We start from the raw sequence: 23,247 nt of genomic DNA, 5'->3' as shown, positions 1-23,247 counted from the left end.
TATACTCAAATCTAGCCCCCCCAAAAATCCCAAATGACCCTCCCTGTGCAAAGAATTATATGAGAAACATTGAAAAATTCACAGTCAGGCCAAACCAAAATGTATTGTGCAAGTAGGCTAATAATAGCCCTACCATTGAAACAGATACATCAGGCGGTCAACTGAGTCAATTAAGTCACACTTGTTTAATAGAAAAACAAGAACATTTGATGTTCCAAGTCCACAACAATGCTTAAACCACACCATGTGACAAATTTTGAGGTCTAGGGAAAATGTAGTTACCCTTTAATTCAAGTGCCAGGTACCTAGCACTGTTGTTTGGTTTGTGGTGTTTCTGTAGCATATGAGATGGAGTTTGTAAAACAAATGGCCACTGGATTGATGCAAATAATTATGATGTAATTCTGCCAGGTAGACATAGGCTAGTTAACATTTAATTGAGAAGGATTTTTGGAAAGCCTTTCCATCTACCAGAAGACAGTTTGTCAAACCTAGATGTGTTTCACCTGTCCTTGTGATTGTCTCCACCCCCCTCCAGGTGTCACCCATCTTCCCCTGTGTATTTACAGTTGAAGTCGGAAGTTTACATACACTTTTTCAACCACTCCAAAAATGTCTTGTTAAGAAACTATAGTTTTGGCAAGTCCGTTAGGACATCTACTTTGTGCAAGACAAGTCATTTTCCAACAATTGTTTACAGACAGATTATTTCTGTAATGGCTTTCTTCCTGGGAAGGAGAGGCGGACCAAAACGCAGCGTGGTTATATTTCACGTTTTTTAATAAGAAAACATGAACATAATACAAAACAATAAACGTGGCAAAACCGAAACAGCCCTATCTGGTGCAGCAAACACAAAGACAGGAAACAACCACCCACAAAACAGGCTACCTAAATATTGTTCCCAATCAGAGACAATGACTAACACCTGCCTCTGATTGAGAACCATATCAGGCCAAACATAGAAATAGACAAACTAGACACACAACATAGAATGCCCACCCAGCTCACGTCCTGACCACCACTAAAACAAGGAAAACACAGAAGAACTATGGTCAGAACGTGACAGTAACCCCCCCCCAAGGTGCGGACTCTGACCGCACAACCTAAACCTATAGGGGAGGATCTGGGTGGGCATCTGTCCACGGTGGCGGCTCTGGTGCTGGACGTGGACCTCACACCATCATAGTCTTTGTCCACCTCCTTAACGTCCCTTGAGTGGCGACCCTCACCGCCAACCTAGTAACCCTAACAAAGGGCCCCACTGGACTGAGGGGTGCATCATTACTGAGGAAGCTCAGGACTGAGAGATAGCTCAGGCAGATTGACGGATCTGCAGGATCCTGGCTGACTGGCGGCTCTGGCGGATCTGCAAGGTCCTGGCTGACTGGCGGCTCTGGAAGATCCTGGCTGACTGGCGGCTCTGGAAGATCCTGGCTGACTGGCGGCTCTGGAAGATCCTGGCTGTCTGACGAGCAGCTCTGGACAGGCGGGAGACTCCAGCAGCTCTGGACAGGCGGGAGACTCCAGCAGCTCTGGACAGGCGGGAGACTCCAGCAGCTCTGGACAGGCGGGAGACTCCAGCAGCTCTGGACAGGCGGGAGACTCCAGCAGCTCTGGACAGGCGGGAGACTCCAGCAGCTCTGGACAGGCGGGAGACTCCAGCAGCTCTGGACAGGCGGGAGAGTCCAGCAGCTCTGGACAGGCGGGAGACTCCAGCAGCTCTGGACAGGCGGGACGCACTGTAGGCCTGGTGCGTGGTGCCGGCACTGGTGGTACTGGGCCGAGGACACGCACCTCAGGGCGAGTGCGGGGAGGAGAAACAGGGAGTAGTGGGCTCTGGACACGCACAGGAAGCCTGGTGCGGGGGGCTGCCACCAGAGGGCTGGTGCGTGTAGGTGGCACTGGATAGACCGGACCGTGCAGGCGCACTGGAGCTCTTGAGCACCGAGCCTGCCCAACCTTACCTGGTTGAATGCTCCCGGTCGCTCTGTCAGTACGGCGAGGTGGAATAGCCCGCACTGGGCTGTGCAGGCGAACCAGGGACACCATGCGCAAGGCTGGTGCCATGTACGCCGGCCCAAGGAGACGCACTGGAGACCAGATGCGTAGAGCCGGCTTTATGGCACCTGGCTCGATACCCACTCTAGCCCGGCCGGCCGATACGAGGAGCTGGTATGTACCGCACCAGGCTATGCACCCGCACTGGGGACACTGTGCGCTCCACAGCATAACACGGTGCCTGCCCGGTCTCTCTCGCCCTCCGGTAAGCACAGGAAGTTGGCGCAGGTCTCCTACCTGGCTTCGCCATACTTCCTGTGTGCCCCATCCCCAATACATTTTTGGGGCTGCCTCTCGGGCTTCCTTGCCAGCCGTGTTCCATCGTATCGCCCGTTCCTATCTCCAGCTGCCTCTGCTCTCCTAGCTGCCTCCACCTGTTCCCATGGGAGCCGATCCTTTCCCGCCAGGATCTCCTCCCATGTGTAGCAACCCTTGCCTTCCAACACATCCTCCCATGTCCATTCCTCCTTGCGCTGCTCCTGCTGCCTGTCACCACACCGCTTGGTCCTGTTGTGGTGGGTGGTTCTGTAACGGCTTTCTTCCTGGGAAGGAGAGGCGGACCAAAACGCAGCGTGGTTATAGTTATACTTTTTAATAAGAAAACTCAACATGAACATAATACAAAACAATAAACTTGGCAAAACCGAAACAGCACTATCTGGTGCAGCAAACACAAAGACAGGAAACAACCACCCACAAAACCCAACACAAAACAGGCTACCTAAATATGGTTCCCAATCAGAGACAATGACTAACACCTGCCTCTGATTGAGAACCATATCAGGCCAAACATAGAAATAGACAAACTAGACACACAACATAGAATGCCCACCCAGCTCACGTCCTGACCAACCCTAAAACAAGGAAAACACAAAATAAATATGGTCAGAATGTGACAATTTCACGTATAATTAATTGTATCACAATTCCAGTGGGTCAGAAGTTTACATACACTATGTTGACTGTGCCTTTAAACAGCTTGGAAAATTCCAGAAAATGATGTCATAGCTTAAGAACCATCCTATTGGCTAATTGACATAATTTGAGTTAATTGGAGGTTTACCTGTGGATATTCAAGGCCTAGCTTCAAACTCAGTGCCTCTTTGCTTGACATCATGGGACAATCAAAAGAAATCAACCAAGAAATAAGAAAAAAAGTAGACCTGGTACTGAAGGTACCACGTTCATCTGTACAAACAATAGTACGCAAGTATAAACACCATGGACCGCTCAGGAAGGAGATGCTTTCTGTCTTCTCGAGATGAACATACTTTGGTGCGAAAAGTGCAAATCAATCCCAGAACAACAGCAAAGGATATTGTGAACATGCTGAGCAAACGGGTACAAAAGTATCTAAATCCACAGTAAAACGAGTCCTATATCGACATAACCTGAAAGGCTGCTCAGCAAGGAAGAAGCCACTTCTCCGAAACAACCATAGAAAAACAGACTGGATTGCAACTGCACATGGGAATAAGATCATACTTTTTGGAGAAATGTCCTCTGGTCTGATGAAACAAAAATAGAACTGTTTGGCCATAATGACCATCGTTATGTTTGGAGGAAAAAGGGGGAGGCCTGCAAGCCGAAGAAAACCATCACAACCGTGAAGCACAGGGGTGGCAGCATCATGTTGTGGGGGTGCTTTGCTGCAGGAGGGACTGGTGCACTTGACAAAATAGATGGCATCACGAGGAGGGAAAATGATGTGTATATATTGAAGGAACATCTCAAGACATCAGTCAGGAGGTTAAAGCTTGGTTGCAAACGGGTCTTCCGAATGGACAATGACCCCAAGCATACTTCCAAAGTTGTGGCAAAATGGCTTCAGGACAACAAAGTCAAGGTATTGGAGTGGCCATTGCAAAGCCCTGCCCTCAATCCCATAGAAAGCTTGTGGGCAGAATAGAAAAAGTGTGTGCGAGCAAGGAGGCCAACAAACCTGGCTGTTACACCAGCTCTGTCAGGAGGAATGGGCCAAAATTCACCCAACTTATTGTGGGAAGCTTGTGGAAGGCTACCCGAAACGTTTGACCCAAGCTAAACAATTTAAAAGCAATGCTACCAAATACTAATTGAGTGTATGTAAACTTCTGACCCACTGGGAATGTGATGAAAGAAATAAAAGCCTAAATAAATAATTTTCTCTACTATTATTCTGACATTTCACATTCTTAAAATGAAGTGGTGATCCTAACTGACCTAAGACAGGGAATCTTTACTCGTATTAAATGTCAGGAGTTGTGAAAAACAGAGTTTAAATGTATTTGACTAAGGTGTATGTAAACTTCCGACATCAACTCTATACCTGTTGCCAGTTCGTCTTGTTTGTCAAGTCAACCAGCCGTTTTTGTTCTCAGTTCCTGCTTTTCCCAGTCTCTCTTTTTCTTGCCCTCCTGGTTTTGACCCTTGCCTATCCTGACTCTGAGCCTGCCTGCCTGACCACTCTGCCTGCCCCTGACCCTGAGCCTGCCTGCCAACCTGTACCGTTGCCCCACCTCTGGATTATTGACCCCTGTTTACCCTGACCCTGAGCCTGCCTGCCGTCCGGTACCATTTCCCCACCTCTGGTTTACTGACCCCTGCCTGCCTTGACCTGTCTATTGCCTGCCCCTGTTGGAATATTAAACCATTGTCAATTCGATGTATCTGCATCTGGGTCTTACGTTGATTCCTGATAACCAAGGCCTATCATAAGCATCACTATCTATTAACTGTTCCTTAATGGTTTGAAACCTGGATGTTGGAGGCAATTATTTTAAGGCATTATCCTAGTCATATTATCAACCAATGATAGTTGTTGCATCTTTAGATCTCCCCTCTCAACATTTTTAAGGAATATTTCCATCTCTGTCCATGAAACCGATTGCATGTGTGGTGAGCATTTTAGAATGGTGTTTTCCAACAAATTGCATTTTGCAACATTCACACTGTTCTCGTGTGCACATTGCTGCATTGAAAATGTGAAGAAATAATAGTTAACCAACATTTTAAGCTAAACAGCATTATTAATTGATACGGCGTATACCTACACTACACTACTTTGATAAGCATCCTGGGCATTAAGAAGTGAGTATACGCAATGCCCACTGAAAAATAAATGGGTACTCGGCATATACCTGCGTATATCCTCCAACACACTACTGATTATTCTTTATCTTACTTCGCTGTTGGCTTCACAGTCCATCTCACAGCCACTGGTTGGTCCACACTGTCAAAAATAAATCATCATCAACGATAAGCAAAAAACACATTTCATATGCTTGTGTGTGGGTTTAATTCCTGCGTGTCCTTATGTTTGTTACCGTTTGTTGGACTTGGCGGTTGTCACTTGTTGGACTTGTTTGGTTGCTAGCCAGGATCTTGAATTTGTCCACCCAGGCCTCAAGGTCCAGCTTTACGCCAACCACTAGTCATACACAGAGGGAGAGACATTGAGATATACCCAAAGAAATTAGAGAGAAGGGGAGAGCGTATGATAGAGAGAGGAGAAAGAGAGAGAGAGAGATATTCCTCCTACCAGGAGAAATATATTTTCGTCCAAATTCCTACTTCAGACGTACTCTCTTAATTAGAACATGATAATAATCCTGCAGCAACAGGAAATGTGAATTAGTATGTGGATTATAATTAATGGACATTTTCGTAGGTATTGATATATTTTTCGTTAGTCTGAAAATACTAAATTGGAAATAACAAACTTTACAAGCCTTTTGACACCTCGAATACACTACAATTTACATTTCCTGCTGTGCAAGAAAGTTCTCTGCGACAACAAAGTGATCAAATTAAGATCCTAAATCCTGCAGTGGATTAACACATCATACTACTCCATACTAGCCCCCATTAGAGTAACTAACAGTACTACTCATCAGGCCTCTGTAAAGGACGTCACACTGCTTGCTTAGCAAGTACCACTTCCTCCCGGTTTGGCTAATATCTGCCTTGCCAGCACACGTGACCAGCCTCCTGAAATGTTTTACCAGTCGGCGCCACGCCAAAAGTTAGCTGTGCAGTGGTGCAAGTGGGGACACTTCAGGCTGAGGAAGTTTTACACATTTCCATGTGCTACACCTTCGACAATGCTAATGAACCCTTCACCTGCAGGTTTGATGGTTTTCCCTCCCACTGTGATCTCCACTGCAGTGCTGACCAGGATTCCTATGGTGTCGTTCTCTGGGTTCAGCAGCTCATCATTCACTTCATGGGAGAAGGAGAAGAATGAGGAGGCAGGAAGGGTTGGAGGGTTGGAGGAGAGATGGATGGAGGAAGGAAGGGAGGAGGGAGGGAGGAGGGTTGGGGAAGGATGGGGAAGGATGGAGGAGGGATGGAGGAGGAAGGAGGGAGGGAGGGACAGAGGAAGGGAGTCAATAACAATAAATCAACAGAACAGATCCCATAAAGACTTTAGTAGTACAGTAGTGTCTGGGTTGAGGTGAGACAGATGATGACTCACCGGTGCGATAAGGCGCTCTGAAGATGTAGCCCTTGTTGTCCAGACTGCGGCGGTAATAGCTGGCATTAAAAGGCTCAGGGTCCTCTTCCCAGGTCTCAGCAGCCCTGAGGATCAGCACAACATTAAAACTCACGGACAGAGCCAGGGACAGAAACGAATAAACTGTAAGGTATACTGGCAGATACCTTGGTCCTAGCTATCCTGGATATTTAATTCCGGTTTATATGTTTACAAGCAGAAAAAGTAATTTAGATACGTTTATGCACTTGACTTTGCACTTGACTTTGGTCCAATATTTGGGAGGCTTTACATGCACATCCAATGTACGCTAATACCTAAAACTTTGAAGAAAGGTTGGGTTTTAGATAAAGACTGGACTCACTTGTTGGGAAACACTCTTGTAATCCCTCCGTCTGTTGCAGCAAACACTGCCAGAAAGCCATAGCTGCAACACAGAACAGGAGAGTGAGAATACAGGAAGTACCCAGACACCAAATATAACACATAGTACACATGCAGCCCTCTACTCACGTGGTGAGGTCTTTGGTCTTCCACACCTTCTCCACCAGCTGTCTGATGATGCCAGTGTCGAGGATGAGGTTATGAAGGAGCAGGTTGTCACCTGGGTTAGACCACAGTGAGAAGGGGACATGCATTAATAGGCATTGTGATTGACAGCAAATTGTTGATTCTGACTGTGCATTTAAATACTGTGTAAAGCGGTCAAATGTAACATTACATCCCTACAAGTGGTGAGGTTACTGTAAAAAGAGGGAACTGGAGAGACGGAGGGACTCACATTGTTTGGAGTCAGGTGTCACCTTCTCCATGAGAGCGATGAAGTTGAGCAGGAACTCAGTGTTGTTGTTGGAGAGCTCTAGCTCGTTGCAGTATTCCCTGAGGACAGTCAGCGGCAGCATTTTTTTTTTGACCCAAGAACAGTTGAGAACAAACACACAACGTGTGTCTGGCTTCTCATATTCCCTGAGCAGGTCTATGGACAGCTCTTATTTACAATACCCAGATGCACATTCCCAAACACTCTCACAGCACACAAACCCGTAGAAACTCATACGCATGCATGTCCTGAGGCTGCCAGGATATTCAAACATGCCTACGAGACAGACTGTCAAGAGTGAAATATGGAGTGAAGGGCTGGTGAACGCCACACACTGGCAGCAGACAGAGTGAGTGTTCTTGTCAGTCTTTCAGCATGGAGCTGGGAGCTTTACAGGATGAAGGTCTGATCATGACAAAAAGAAAACATGCAAAGGGGGATTTCATTCACCTTTTATACACATTATACTGTAAATCTTTATTTACTTCAAGTAGGTATTCTCAAGATTACATACTGTATTCATACTGCAGTCACCAACACACCATGGAATATGCATACACACAAAACCATGCAGCACCAACTGGCGACATGCAAAGGATGTGAGGTAGCACAGGAATAGTTCTGGGGGCAGAGAGGGTAAGGTTTGGGATGGGAGGGGTTACTTTGGGGCAGGAGGCGAGAAGGATTGAATGCACTGAAATTCCCAAAAAGTAGACTATATAAATGATGTTGTGAGAAACGGTAAACAACAACAACACAAGTCTCGTCGGACTCCTAACTTTGTCAACAAAGAACGCACATAGTCAAATCATGATATGAGAAAACCCACAGCAATGACACTACAACAAAATGATCAACGGCACGGTCTTGACCACCACAGGAAAAGAAATGTGAGGTGTGACTGACAATAACAAATGACTAGTGGCTGAGGAGATTTCTTGGTGTGACGTTAAGTGTTGGGGGTTGAAGGAAGGTGGTGGAAGTGAACAACTGAGTAATGTTGTGGGCTGAAGGTGGTGGAGACACTACAGTGAGGACCATCAAAACAAATGGGAAGACAGCAAGCATTCACACAGGGCTACCTGGGAGCTATGAATACATGTCCTTCAGACTCAAAACTGTTTGGCAGCAGAGATTCAAAATCTGCAACAGAAAGGGGAAGATTATCTGGGAAGAGCCATGAGCCGAGCAGTGGGGGGTTCTGGGTACACAGCGGCTGTTCTTCAGGGGTGCAGGGAACGCGGAAGGGAGTTACCATAGCAACACCAAAGAGGAATCATGGGGGATACACCAGCGTTAGCCAATATGGTGCCTCAAATGCAACCTGACTCTGCCCAGCACTCACTTCTTTCTCATTTTCCACTTTAGTTTATTACCATTGAAAAATCATAACCAGATGAATCCAACCATTTTGATTTCAAGTTAATTGTTCTTTTTTTATGTCGGAGAACTGACTTCCATCACACACCATGAGGGGAAGTGAGTTCTCAGACAGATAAACCCATAATGCGTGCATTTCACAGGCAGGCATCAACATGGCCAACTATTGCATGGGGAGGTGGGTGGCGCAGGGGTCCCGATGGAAGTGGTCATCCCTCAGACTGGCAGGGGACACGACACCAAGAGACACACAATCAGGGGGAAATGCATTGCATTGTGAAGGGCATATCAAGGGGCAACTTGCTTTACCTCTAGTACACTAACCTTATTCATTTTCATTCAGATATAAAAGTTAGATGTATCTATGAGTCTCTTAATTAAACACTGTAATATATCTGCTTTTATCAGACATCTTTTACATTTTAGATCATCTCTATAGAGAAAGTAGATGACAAGAGAAAGTAGATGACAAGTAGATGATACATATACATATTTGAAAACGGATAAATTGACTGCAGTGCCCAGGTAGTGTTGCACCCACAATGCCGTGCACATCCGGGTCATGTTTTTTTGAGGAGGAGGTAGAGGGCCGTTTCCCCCAGCAGTCTGAGGACTGATGGGGGAGGAGGGAGACAAGCTGATGGAGACAGGGGTTACAGAGGGACGACACACGAGGCAGGCGCCACGGGGCGCTCTGCCACGTACCCAACAACATGAGAGGACCAGGGTGACCCACAGTGTGGCCCTAAAGAGATCCGTCAGCAGCACTAGCTGACACGGAGAGGGACAATATAGGTTGAGCTAACTAACACAGTCTGTTGTTCAGGTGTCAACTTCATTAAAGCTAACATGCTAATAACCTTAGTTATGCTAACATGGGGATTTAATCACCTGAGCTTAAACAGCTTGGCTACAATGCCGGTGGCCTTAGTCAAGCTAACATATTCATAGTCTAACTATTAAAAGTCATAATAATGTTGTAAATAGTTGATAAACTGTGGTGACATTCAGATGCACTATCATGTAGACCAATGAACTCAAATGGGACCAGCCTCAGTTATACTAATAAAACAATGGGGTTAACTTCAGTTTGTTTAACTACATTATAATGACAAACAATGCTTCATCATTACAGGTAGAGCTTTGCCTGCTCTAGTGGGAGGACAGTTAATATGGAAGATGTTATTTTGGAACCGATGGCGGCTCCCTCAACTCCTGTACACTGGTGTGAGAGTTAAGACATCCTTTCAGCTACAATGACATCGCGAGACAGCAGATAGATAGAGAGAGAGAGGGAGGAATAAAGAGATGGTAGAGAAATAGTGAGAGAAAGGGACACAGAGAGATGGAGAGAGGAGACAGAAGGAAAGAGAGAGAGATGGATAGTAAAGTGACACGACCAGTTTAGAGAGCTATCCACAGAGGGGAGGTGTAGAGAGGACAAAATACAGAGGTTTTAACAGAGAACGTGGATAATATCTGTCTTCTTTGGGTGTTTGAAGGTGTTGTGAGTGTGACTGAAGCACCAGAGACGTGGGGGTGAGGTTGGAGACTGGAGGAGCCATCTTGAGACAGATGGGGTCTGAGCTGCAGCAGGAGTGCGGGTGAGTGGGTGGGTGTTTGGGTGGGTGGAGAGTGAGGAGGAAGAGGAGGAAGAGGAGGGTCTTGAAGGCAAGATGGGCAGGAACAGAGGCAAGCAGGCTGGGACAGGTGAGGGTGGGGTCAGCGAGGGTGGGAGGAGGTTAAGAACGTAAGGGTAGGGAACGTGGACCAATATGGAGTATACTTGCCCTTGGTGTATTGCACTGTGTGGATCCATCAGAGAGGTAGTGAGCAAGAAAAGAAAGGTTTGGGGTAGGGGGAGGGAGGTCACAGACAATATTTTATTCAATTATTATTTGAATAAAAATATTGCTTTCTCAAAAGAAAGAAACCAATTAAGTCAAACAGACGAGAAAGAAAAGAAATGAAGAACAAACACCTTTTTTGCAAGAGCAAACAAGAAACTGAACAGAATGAGAAAAATAGGAAATCACAATGTCGAGAAACTGAAAGAAATAAGAAACGGTAAAGGACAAAACCGGCACGGTGAAAGTTAACCATGAAAACCCGAAATAGACGTAACAGAAAGAACCAGGAAAAAAGTGGAGCAACAGGGTCTGGAGAAAGAAAGCATGAGAGAGATAACAGGTGTCCCCATTCAGACCCACTAAACTCAAACTCCCACAGAGGAAGGAAGGACAGACCCTCATCATGGGCCATGAGAGTTTATCTACTGAATGATTCCAAAGCTGAATACAAAACAGCAACAAGGTACATATCTAGGAACTCAACAGGAAGACAACTCATTACAAATCATAACAAAAACTTAACAGAAAAGAGTGAAAAGCATGCCTGTTTTCACGGGTTTGGACACATAAAAAAAAAACATGTTTATGAACACATACGCTTCAGAATCATTGCTTGTTGGTGGAGAAGAGGCGAGAGCATTTGGCAAAGAAAATAAATAGCACAAGATCACCATTATTTTCACCTTAGTAACACAGTAAAACCACAGCTTTCACCTTTCTGCTAGTTCAGGTTTTTTCTTCAACAGTTGTGAAGAAAAAAAATCACCATAGTTAACAGCACAGTATGAAGACAAGAGGGTAGATAGAGGGGGCTGTAGATAAAGGAGGCTGTATAAGAAAAGGTTTCACTCCCAGTATATCCTTGTCACTGTCACAGGGAAGGAGAGGGGTGCAAGGAGAGAGAAGGAGAGGAGAGGAGAGGAGAGGGGGGGTATAGAGTGCTCCACTCTGATCGTCCCTACGATGGTGTTTGCCGGAGACCCAGGGAGGTCCCAGGGGGGTTCCCCTTGACTTAGTAAGGGGGGCGTAAGGTCATATTTGGGAGAGAGAGAAAAGAGAGAGAGAGAGTGGGCTGGTGTTGGGTGTCTCCCGGTACTTACACTGCACCTGCAGGATCTGGTCACTCAGGTTAGCCTTGATGTGGTTCTCACTGTATGTGGGCAGTACCAGCCCTAGACTGGAGTGGTGAGGCAGACACACAACCACATCAGAATCACATTATATCTGCCCTAATATATATACACACACACACACACACACACACACACACTCAAACACACACAAATACACACAGAGCCTTGAACAAACATGACATCATTCCCTAATTGGGAGGTGTGAACAACCTGCACTCACACAACAAAATAGGTTCAAATGTTCAAGCTTAATGACGTGCTTATAGAATTGAAGAGAGGGACATTGCTCAGAAACCAAACAGCTGGCTCCCAGCCAACATAGATGCAGTAAAAATCCTCATCAGGCATTTCTAGGACTATTGAATATCATCAAATGTCATTTGCAGTGTTGCTAGGAGGAAATATCATTATAATTCAACCTCAACCGTTCAACCTAGTTTTGGAGATTAATAAAATGAAAAAAGCATGCAGTTCATTTGTGTTTAGGATCCTACTAGTGTTCTTTGGCAAGAGAAAGGGGTGTCTTAATGTTGATTCAGGTGAATAATCCACTATGTAGACAGCAGGCACATTAATAACCTGAGTGTATTCTCTAAATGTACACACACCAGTGGTTGATGACTAATGCAGGAAAGCAAGTTTCTAGATCACAGGGTTATATACCTTATTCACAGGCTCAGTTCAAGGTCAGATGATGTCACTCCTATGGTCAGGTGAAAGTTGGATTTCACTCATACCTTCAGGTCCGATCTCCGTCTTACCGCCAGGGTCATAGTCATTAGCGCACACCGTTGCAAACCGTAACGAAACATTTTGTAACGGAAAATGTTTTGCAAACAAAACACGTTTTTTATTGGGCAAGTTCAGGTAGTCCCTCCCCGTTTCGTTTACGATCCAGATGAAGGCTGGTAGTTTAGCACTCACCTGTAATCTGTGCCCTCCACTGGTGTCCAGGTATATGTCCGCATGGCCTCATCAATGTACCTCTGAAATCAGACAACAACATCAGATCACCCTGATCAGCACCAGAATCACTTCCTCAAACACAACCTGGACTACAGTACAAGTTTGAATTTTTGTCATTACTCAGTTATTCTGGATGGTGCCAGTATGGATCATGGCTAAGCCTCATATATCTGGATGGTGTCCGTATGGATCATGGCTAAGCCTCATATATCTGGATGGTGCCCGTATGGATCATGGCTAAGCCTCATATATCTGGATGGTGCCAGTATAGATCATGGCTAAGCCTCATATATCTGGATGGTGCCCGTATTGATCATGGCTAAGCCTCATATATCTGGATGGTGCCAGTATAGATCATGGCTAAGCCTCATATATCTGGATGGTGCCCGTATGGATCATGGCTAAGCCTCATATATCTGGATGGTGCCAGTATTGATCATGGCTAAGCCTCATATATCTTGATGGTGCCAGTATGGATCATGGCTAAGCCTCATATATCTGGATGGTGCCCGTATTGATCATGGCTAAGCCTCATATATCTTGATGGTGCCAGTATGGATCATGGCTAAGCCTCATATATCTGGATGGTGCCCGTATTGATCATGGCTAAGCCTCATATATCTGGATGGTGCCCGTATGGATCATGGCTAAGCCTCATATATCTGGATGGTGCCCGTATTGATCATGGCTAAGCCTCATATATCTGGATGGTGCCCGTATTGATCATGGCTAAGCCTCATATATCTGGATGGTGCCCGTATTGATCATGGCTAAGCCTCATATATCTGGATGGTGCCCGTATTGATCATGGCTAAGCCTCATATATCTGGATGGTGCCCGTATTGATCATGGCTAAGCCTCATATATCTGGATGGTGCCCGTATTGATCATGGCTAAGCCTCATATATCTGGATGGTGCCCGTATTGATCATGGCTAAGCCTCATATATCTGGATGGTGCCCGTATGGATCATGGCTAAGCCTCATATATCTGGATGGTGCCCGTATGGATCATGGCTAAGCCTCATATATCTGGATGGTGCCCGTATTGATCATGGCTAAGCCTCATATATCTGGATGGTGCCCGTATGGATCATGGCTAAGCCTCATATATCTGGATGGTGCCCGTATGGATCATGGCTAAGCCTCATATATCTGGATGGTGCCCGTATGGATCATGGCTAAGCCTCATATATCTGGATGGTGCCCGTATTGATCATGGCTAAGCCTCATATATCTGGATGGTGCCCGTATTGATCATGGCTAAGCCTCATATATCTGGATGGTGCCCGTATTTATCATGGCTGAGCCATATATTGATTACTTACCTCATCAACTGACTTAATGAGAGTCTTGATTTTCTTTTGCCCTGATTTGCCATCAATCATTTCTCGACGGATCTGAGGGAGAGAGAGAAACAGACAGAACAGGAGGAAGGCAAAAAAGAGATGGAGAGTTTCATATACTTTAGCGTTTTTTACAATCACTTTGGCACTAATTTCAGAACCTAGTGGTCATTTTTCAAAACTCTAGACACAAAACTCAAAACGGTCATCACTTGTAACACAGGCTGTCCAATGTTCAAAACATTGCGTTGTGCATTCATATCTTTAAAGAAACCTTGCACTTGCAGAGTCATTGGTTCAAATAACTAATTTATCATGAAATGCCATAGGAACATTCATTTAGATCACCCACACACAAGATACCGACAGTTTCACTGTGTAGTTGTTTGTTCAATCATTAAATATTGTAGTACAAAATATGTGATACATGTTTCATTATGCTACTACACGTAAATACATCACTGTAAAAGGACTAGCAGAGAGAATTATACAAACACAGTGGAATCATTGAACAAAATCTGAAATGTATTGATGAAATACAATATAATCACTCATAGGTTTCTTTGAGTCAAAGCAAAAACATCAACAGCAAAACATCAACTGCAGTGTTCCTCACCAGGCTTACTGTAAAAAGCAAAACAAAGGGTTGATTACTGTACTTCTAGATTTCTATCAACCCTGTGTTGTGGATTTGGCCATAGGTTCTCATCCACATCACAATGGATGTTTTCCTTGGCCAAACATCTTGGGAAGAATGTTCGGGCATGGCGAATCCAGGCCTGACACTGGTCTGCTGTGATGTCATTGCATGCGTCATCCATGGCCTGGAGAAGGGTGGCTTGTTCGTGAGGGAGCCTATCATATACCTTCCACCTCCATGTGGAGAAATATTCCTCAATCGTGTTAAGGAAAGGAGAGTATGGGGGTAAGTACAGGGTGGTAAATTGTGGATGGGCTTGAAATCATGCTTGCACCATTTGAGCATGGTGGAACCTGACATTATCCCACACAATGACATAGGTCATGCCATCAGCTCTAAAGACCTGATTTAGCCCATCAAGGAAGGTTACATTCGAACAGCGAATCATGTGGCTCCCTGCAGCTCAATATATAGAGTATATAGAGTAGAGAGCTTTAGATGTTGTTCGACCTAACATTAGAACGGGCAAGATGCGTAATCTAAGCAACTTTGACCGTGGTATGATTGTTGATGCCACACATGGTGATTCCAGCATCTCAGAAACAGCTGCCTTCCTGGGATTTTTACACACTACAGTCTCTAGAGTTTACAGAGAACGGTGAGATAAACAGAACACATTCAGTGAGCGGCAGTTATGTGGGAGAAAAAGACCTTGTTAATGAGAGAGGTCAGAGGAGAATGTCCAGACTCATTCAAGCTAACAGAAAGGCCACAAATGCTCAAATACCAGCTGTTTAAAACAGTGGTGTGCAGAAGGGCATCTCTTAACGTACAACACCATGAATAATTCAGGCTGTTGTGGAGGCAAAAGGGGGTCCTACCCAGTACTAGATACGAGTACCTAATAAAGTGAGTGTACAATAATGTCAAAACTGAAAACATTGTCTGGAAAAGTGGTACATGGGACCATAGAAACAGTGTCTGATAAAGAATGATGATGAAATATTACATCCATAGATAATATCGTCCAATTGGTTCATGTTCCACAGGAATTGGTGTCAATGGATCTCGTTATCCTGAAACTTTCATGATCTAAACATGGAATATTGTTTGTCAGTTTCCATAAAACTATGCATTAAGAGTAATGCAACAGTACCTTATCATTTTGAGCAGTTGTATCAATTGATAGTTAGATCATTGTAATGAAATGAATAGACAGTCATCTCAGATGTAATGTGTGAATTGCATTTTGAAATGGTAATACTTTGAAGTTAAGTTGTGTCATTTTGAACAGGTGATTTTAATTCAATGAACAAATGATATTAGCTTTATGTGTATTGTATCCAAGCAATTGGAAAAAGTGTTAGAGTTTTGAAAAATTTGCATTTTGATCATCGGTTGTGAGTTTTGTGTCTAGAGTTTTGAAAAATTAGCATTTTGATCATCGGTTGTGAGTTTTGTGTCTAGAGTTTTGAAAAATTAGCATTTTGATCATCGGTTGTGAGTTTTGTGTCTAGAGTTTTGAAAAATGACATCAAGGTTCCGAAATTAGTGCCAAAGGGATTGTAAAAAACTGTAACAACAATTAACTGTGACATTTGATTCAACGGTTTGGTCATTGAACCACTGTCACACAGCTGTAGTAACTATGACAATGTTAGAGATGTGTGGGTGTTTAGTTGTCTGTATTTACCTCCTCCTTTTTACTGTCCTCTAGCTCAGCATCCAGGAAGTCCAGGGTGACAGGTTCTCTGAAGTTAATGATCTGAGTGACAGACAGGCAGCCAATCAGACAGACGGAATAATACCAGTATCTGGGTAGAAAAGTCCAGAAAAAGTGAGAACAGAGGAATACTAATGATGTAGAAAAAGAGACAGGAGGAGTCAGGAGGAAAATCTGGGACATAGAAATAGAATGAAGTCTGTTCTATTCATTCTATTACTATGGTCTGGGTCCTACCTTAGGTTGCAGGATGGGATGCATAGAGGACAGTCTTGATCCTACCTTAGGTTGCAGGTTGGGGTGCAGGAGCAAATAGCCATTTTGGTCGATCGCAAAGGTGTATCCATTGGCTCCAAGCTGTAGGGAGAGAAACAAGACTTAGAACCACTGCTTCTGTGTTGTTTGTGTGTGTGTGTGTGTGTGTGTGTGTGCGTGCGTGTGTGTGTGTGTGTGTGTGTGTGTGTGTGTGTGTGTGTGTGTGTGTGTGTGTGTGTGTGTGTGTGTGTGTGTGTGTGTGTGTGTGTGTGTGTGTGTGTGTGTGTGTGTGTGTGTGTGTGTGTGTGTGTGTGTATGCATCTGTGTATGTGTGTGTGTGTGTGTGTGTGTGTGTGTGTGTGTGTGTGTGTGTGTGTGTGTGTGTGTGTGTGTGTGTGTGTGTGTGTGTGTGTGTGTGTGTGTGTGTGTCAGTGTGTGTTTGTGTGCGTCCGTGTATGTGTGTGTCTGTGTGTCTGTGTGTGTATGCATCTGTTTGTGTCTGTGTGTACCCTGTATGTTGGTGTCTTCCTCTTAATTTCGTTGATTGCAACATCCACCCCCATGACACCAAGGACAAGCTGCGTCTGTATAAAAACATTCCAGTTAATGGTTCCTGATCAACTATATGAGCATCTACACACACACACACACACACACACACACACACACACACACACACACACACACACACACACACACACACACACACACACACACACACACACACACACACACACACACACACACACACACACACACACACACACACACACACACACAGGGGCATTAGACTGACTGCTGAAAAGCTGTCCTCACCATCTGTGATTTATTACCATGTGTACATCTGATTAATCGATATCTACACCTTATGCCAGCTGATTAATGTATATTTACACCCTGGAACTGAATCAATTCGTCATACTGACATAGGATCTTAATTTTAGCCAGTTTGTTACAGCAGGAAAATAATCCTGCAGCAACAGGAAATGTGAATTATTATGTGGAATCTTTTGTAGGGGTTCATACATTTTTTGTAAGGCAAAATCAAGAAGGCAATTACAAACTTCAGAAGCCTTTTTCATCCCCCAAATACACTCGTTTTACATTTCCTGCATTACCAGGAAAGTTCTCCTGCGACAGGTGATCAGATTAAGATATTACATCTGTAGCAGCATCAAATGAAATCAAATGTTATTTGTCAGGTGCCGAATACAACAGGTGTTGCACTTACTGTGAAATGCTTACTTACAAATCCTTAACCAACAATGCAGTTCAAGAAATAGAAAAATAAACTAAAGTAAAACATAAAATAAAAAGTAACACAATAAAAAAACAATTATGTAAATTATCCAGGTGGCCATTTGATTAATTGTCCAGCAGTCTTATGGCTTGGGGGTAGAAGGTGTTAAGGAGCCTTTTGGACCTAGACATGGCACTCCAGTACTGCTTTCCGTGCGGTAGCAGGGAGAAGAGTCTATGAGTTGGGTGACTGGGCCTTCCTCTGACACCGCCTAGTATATAGGTCCTGGATGGCAAGAACCTTGGTGACCTACTCACTACCCTCTGTAGTGCCTTACGGTCAGATGCCGAGCAGTTGCCATACCAGGCACTGATGCAACCGGTCAGGATGCTCTCAATGGTGCAGATGTGGCAGATGTTTTGTTGCCTACCCTTACCACCTGGGGGCGGCCCATCAGGAAGTCCAGGATCCAGTTGCAAAGGGAGGTGTTTAGTCCCAGGGTACTTAGCTTAGTGATGATATTTGTGGGCACTATGGCGCTGTACTGTAGTCAATGACAGTATTCTCACATAGGTGTTCCTTTTGTCCAGGTGGGAAATGTCAGTGTGGAGTGCGTTTGAGATTGCGTCATCTGTGGATCTGTTGGGGCGGTATGCGAATTGAAGTGGGTCTAGGGTTTCCAGGATGATGGTGTTGATGTGAGCCATGACCAGCCTTTTAAAGCACTTCATGGCTACCGATATGAGTGCTACAGGGCGGTAGTCATTTAGGCAGGTTCAGTTGCTTTCTTGGGCACAGGGACTATGGTGGTCTGCTTGAAACATGTTGGCATTACAGACTCGGTTAGGGACTGGTTGAAAATGTCAGTGAAGACGCCAGTTGGTCCGCGTATGCTCTGAGTACACATCTTGGTAATCGGTCTGGCCCCGCAGCCTTGTGAATGTTGACTTGTTTAAAGGTTTTGCTCACATCGGCTACGGAGAGCGTTATCACACAGTCGTCCGGAACAGCTGGTGCTTTCATGCATGCTTCAGTGTTGCTTGCCTCGAAGCGAGCATAAAAGGCACTTAGCTCGTCTGGTAGGCTCGCGTCACTGGGCAGCTCGCGGTTTCCCATTGTAGTCCATAATAGTTTGCAAGCCCTGCCACATCCGACAAGCATCAGAGCCATTGTAGTAGGATCCAATCTTAGTCCTGTATTGATGCTTTACCTGTTTGATGGTTCGTCTGAGGGCATAGTGGGAGTTCTTATAAGCATCCGGATTAGTGTCCCGCTCCTTGAAGGCAGCTCTAGCCTTTAGCTCGGTACGGATGTTGCCTGTAATCCATGGCTTCTGGTTGGGATGTGTACAGTACCAGTCAAAAACCTTGGACCCACCTACTATTTTCAGGGTTTCTCTTTATTTTTACTATTTTCTACATTGTAGAATGATTGTGAAGACATCAAAACTATGAAATAACACATAGAATCATGCAGTAACAAAAAAAGTGTTAATTCATTCATTAAGGATCGTACCCTTTTTTTCTTCAATTTTTGCCTAAAAGGACATACCCAAATCTAACTGCCTGTAGATCAGGACCTGAAGGAAGGATATATGCTTGATACCATTTGAAAGGAAACCGTTTGAAGTCTGTGGAAATGTGAAATGAATGTAGGAGAATATAAGACATTAGATCTGGTAAAAGATACAAACCAAAGAACATGCGTTTAAAAAACAAACATGTTTCATCATCTTTGAAATGCAAGAGAAAGGACATAATATAATATTGCAGTTTGGGCACAATTTAACAGTGTGTGTGCAAAGTTTCAGATTGATCCAGTGAAGCATTATAACACTGAACAATATTTCGTAGCAAGTCTGCCCAAAAGTGCCTGATATAGAGAACATACAAAAATGTTATGGTAATGCAACATTAAAGTTTACACACTCCCAGGAATGGATAATTATCTTATACACTAACTTTCACACATCTAGATGGCCTGTGGGACCCCTCAGGATTACAAATCAGAGCAAGAACCTGAATGTAAGTACATTATTTACCTTCAGAGGTGTCTGTATCAAACCAGTTGCCGTGATAAAAGGTTTTTGTTGTTGTGCACTCAAACAAAAGCATGGTATTTTTTCACTGTTATAGCTACTGTAAATTGGACAGTGCAGTTAGATTAACACGAATTTAAGCTTTCTGCCCATATAAGACGTGCCTATGCCCTGGAAAATTTGCTGTTACTTACAACATCATGCTAATCACATTAGCGCATGTTAGCTCAACCGTCCAACGGTATAGGGACACCAATCCCGTAGAGGTTAAACAAATCAAAATCAAAATATATTTTATATTTGTGAGTCTTCAAAGTAGCTACCCTTTTCCTTGATGACAGCTTTGCACACTCTTCGCATTCTCTCAACCAGATACATGAGGTATTCACCTGGAATGCATTTCAATTAACAGGTATGCCTTGTTAAAAGTTAATTTGTGGAATTTCTTTCCTTAATGCGTTTGAGCCAATCAGTTGGGTTGTGATTAGATAGGGTTGGTATACAGAAGATAGCCTATTTTTGGTAAAAGACCAAGTCCATATTATGGCAAGAACAGCTCAAATAAGCAAAGAGAAATGACAGTCCATCATTACTTTAAGACATGGTCAGTCAATTTCAAGAACTTTGAAAGTTTCTTCAAGTGCAGTTGCAAAAACCATCAAGTGCTATGATGAAACTGGCTCTCATGAGGACCGCCACAGGAAAGGAAGACCCAGAGTTACCTCTGCTGCAGAGGATAAGTTCATTAAAGTTACCAGTCTCAGAAATTGGCAATTAACTGCACCTCAGACTGCAGCCCAAATAAATTCTTCACAGAGTTCAAGTAACAGACACATCTCAACATCAATTGTTCATAAGAGACTGTGTGAATCAGGCCTTCATGGTCAAATTTCTGCAAAGATACCACTACTAAAGGACACCAACAAGAAGAAGAGACTTGCTTGGGCCAAGAAACCCGAGCAATGGACATTAGATCAGTGGAAAACTGTGTCCTTTGGTCTGATGAGTCCAAATTTGAGATTTTTGGTTCTAACCGCTGTGTCTTTGTGAGACAAAAGGGGGTTACCCACTCGCCCATTAATTCTCGCAAGGCACCCCGGTCTCCGCCCTCTATATTTACGTATTTTCTTCATGCAAATGACAGGGATTTGGGCCTGGTCTCAGAGAAGCAGTATATCCTTTGTGTCGGACTCATAAAAAACAAATCTTTGTCCAGTTCGAGGTGAGTAATCGCTCTTCTGACATCCAGAAGCTCTTTTCGACCATAGGAGACAGTAGCAGCAACATTATGTACAAAATAAGTTACAAACAATGTGAAAAAAAACACACAAAATAGCACAGTTGTTAATAAGAGCCCGCAAAACGGCAGCCATCCCATCCGGCACCATTGTCCTAATGTTATGTGTGATTATCTCAAGAGTCAATATTTTCCATTTGATTTGAATAGTTGATTCAATGGGAGCTAACAAACAGAAGATGCACATGTACAGTACACTGAAGCTTGATTCACAATACAGGGAGCCAAACCAAACCGAGCTGTACTGGGCTGGCCTGGTGATGCATCCACCATAGTTGCTGGAATCATGCTTGAAAGAAAAAAAGTCAGCACTACCCAAGCTAGCACATTTGGTTCCTTGGAAGTTGTGGGAATGTACGTTTTTGGTTTCCCATTGGTTCTAGGAACTAAGCCATGAGTTTCCTGACCGGTAAAACAGAACGGAGGTGAAAATTTCACCTGTTCTGGGAACATACATTTTTAAGTTGCAGGGAGATTCTGAGAACCTTTTACTATGGTTCCCTGAAAGTTCTATAGTTTATTTGGAGGTTTTTGAATAACTTCCTTGAAACTTTCACTGAATGTTTCAATAAGAATTTTAAAAACACTGCTAGCTTAGTTGAACTGTTTTCAACTCCAAGCACAGATAAGACACATGGACATTCATTATAGGCATTAATCATGCAAACACATAAAAAAATATTAGTGAGATTCAAACCTACAATCTTCTGTTCTCTATCCACAGAATTAGTCCACTGGCCCACCACAATGTTTTTTAACAAAGCTTTTTAGTTGATTAAAAAAGACCCCATTTCTATTTAACTAGGCAAGTCAGTTATTAAGAACAAATTCTTATTTACAATGACAGCCTAGGAACAGTGGGTTAACTGCCTTCTTCAGAGGTAGAACAACATATTTTTACCTAGTCAGCTCAGGGATTCGATCTAGCAATCTTCTGGTTACTGGCCCAATGCTCTAACCACTAGGCTACCTGCCACCCCACAAGCATTCATTAGCATCAACTGAGGCCAATTAGTGGGCGTGGTCAACACACCGGAACACACTCAACAAGAGAGAGAGTGTTTTGTTGACACTGAAAACAGAATGTATCTCTTTTTAACATTGAATAAAATGTTTTATTTTATTTGACCCCCTTTTCATGGTATCCTATTGTTAGTAGTTACTATCTGGTCTCATCGCTACAACTCCTCTACAGGCTCGGGAGAGACGAAGGTCGAAAGCCATGCGTCCTCCCAAACACAACCCGCACTGCTTCTTAACACAGCTCGCATCCAACCCGGAAGCCAGCCGCACCATTGTGTTGGAGGAAACACCGTGCGACCTGGTTAGCGTGCACTGCGCCCGGCCCACCGCAGGAGTCGCTACTGCTCAATGAGACAAGGATATCCCCACCGGCCAAACCTGTAGGAAACATGCTGAAGTACTGAAATTCCCACAGAATAACATTGTTTCTTAACGTTCTCTGCACTAGTTGAGAACATTCCCAACGTCAAACCAGTTGGAGTGTTACCATGTTTGAACTTTTAGGAAACATTCTGTTAAAGTAATGAAATACCAAGAAAATAATGTTATTTTGTCAAGTTCCTTAAATGTGTTGAGAATGTTCCAGAGCCAAGCAATTATCCTGCACCATTCCCCGAATGTTGTGCGAAGGTTGTATGCTAAATAACCATTGGACAACCACGCTCTCACCAAGCTCTAAGAAAAATATGGTTCTCAAAGCTGCTGGGCCTGTTGCTACCTCAGGGGGTCAGTGTTGCCCTGCGGTCGGTCGGTGCACCAGGATGGTAGGATGCCATTAGACATGACTGATGGTCAACATTAGGGAGTTATAGACACAGAAGGGACTGTTGTGCAGTCAGGATTCCTGTTGTTTTAAAATGATGCAAATCAGTTTGCTCTGAAATGGGAAATCTGTATCTAAGTTATGGCTCAGTACCGATGCAATATCTGTTTATGTATTGATTCTTGTGTTCCTCAAAGAGCCACAGAAGACAGAAATACTTTTTCTAATGGCCCTGAGAC

The 23,247-nt window shown here is 44.0% G+C and overlaps 1 protein-coding gene across 6 annotated transcripts in view; it reads right to left on the bottom strand.

Annotated features, from left to right (window-relative positions):
- Positions 1-23,247, bottom strand: part of LOC124002966 (voltage-dependent calcium channel subunit alpha-2/delta-2-like) — a 359,322-nt gene that overhangs the window by 9,662 nt on the left and 326,413 nt on the right. For 2 of the 6 annotated variants that reach the window (XM_046310832.1, XM_046310835.1), the window contains 15 exons: positions 17,157-17,231; positions 16,630-16,749; positions 16,363-16,434; positions 14,012-14,083; positions 12,643-12,704; positions 11,686-11,762; positions 10,526-10,540; positions 8,438-8,498; positions 7,317-7,414; positions 7,049-7,139; positions 6,900-6,962; positions 6,518-6,621; positions 6,163-6,261; positions 5,367-5,470; positions 5,225-5,272 (listed from right to left, as the gene is read on the bottom strand). In XM_046310832.1, coding sequence (XP_046166788.1) covers positions 5,225-5,272; positions 5,367-5,470; positions 6,163-6,261; positions 6,518-6,621; positions 6,900-6,962; positions 7,049-7,139; positions 7,317-7,414; positions 8,438-8,498; positions 10,526-10,540; positions 11,686-11,762; positions 12,643-12,704; positions 14,012-14,083; positions 16,363-16,434; positions 16,630-16,749; positions 17,157-17,231 — 1,161 coding nt within the window. Of the gene's footprint in view, positions 1-5,224; positions 5,273-5,366; positions 5,471-6,162; positions 6,262-6,517; positions 6,622-6,899; positions 6,963-7,048; positions 7,140-7,316; positions 7,415-8,437; positions 8,523-10,525; positions 10,541-11,685; positions 11,763-12,642; positions 12,705-14,011; positions 14,084-16,362; positions 16,435-16,629; positions 16,750-17,156; positions 17,232-23,247 lie in introns of all 6 variants that reach the window. The other 4 variants (XM_046310834.1, XM_046310833.1, XM_046310837.1 and 1 more) reach the window with 4 other exon arrangements.

This window comes from Oncorhynchus gorbuscha, linkage group LG18, assembly GCF_021184085.1.
Source record: "Oncorhynchus gorbuscha isolate QuinsamMale2020 ecotype Even-year linkage group LG18, OgorEven_v1.0, whole genome shotgun sequence".
NCBI classification, from domain to species: domain Eukaryota; kingdom Metazoa; phylum Chordata; class Actinopteri; order Salmoniformes; family Salmonidae; genus Oncorhynchus; species Oncorhynchus gorbuscha.
The sequence above is the reverse complement of the archived record's forward strand: the minus strand, read 5'-3'. Positions and strand labels throughout refer to the sequence as shown.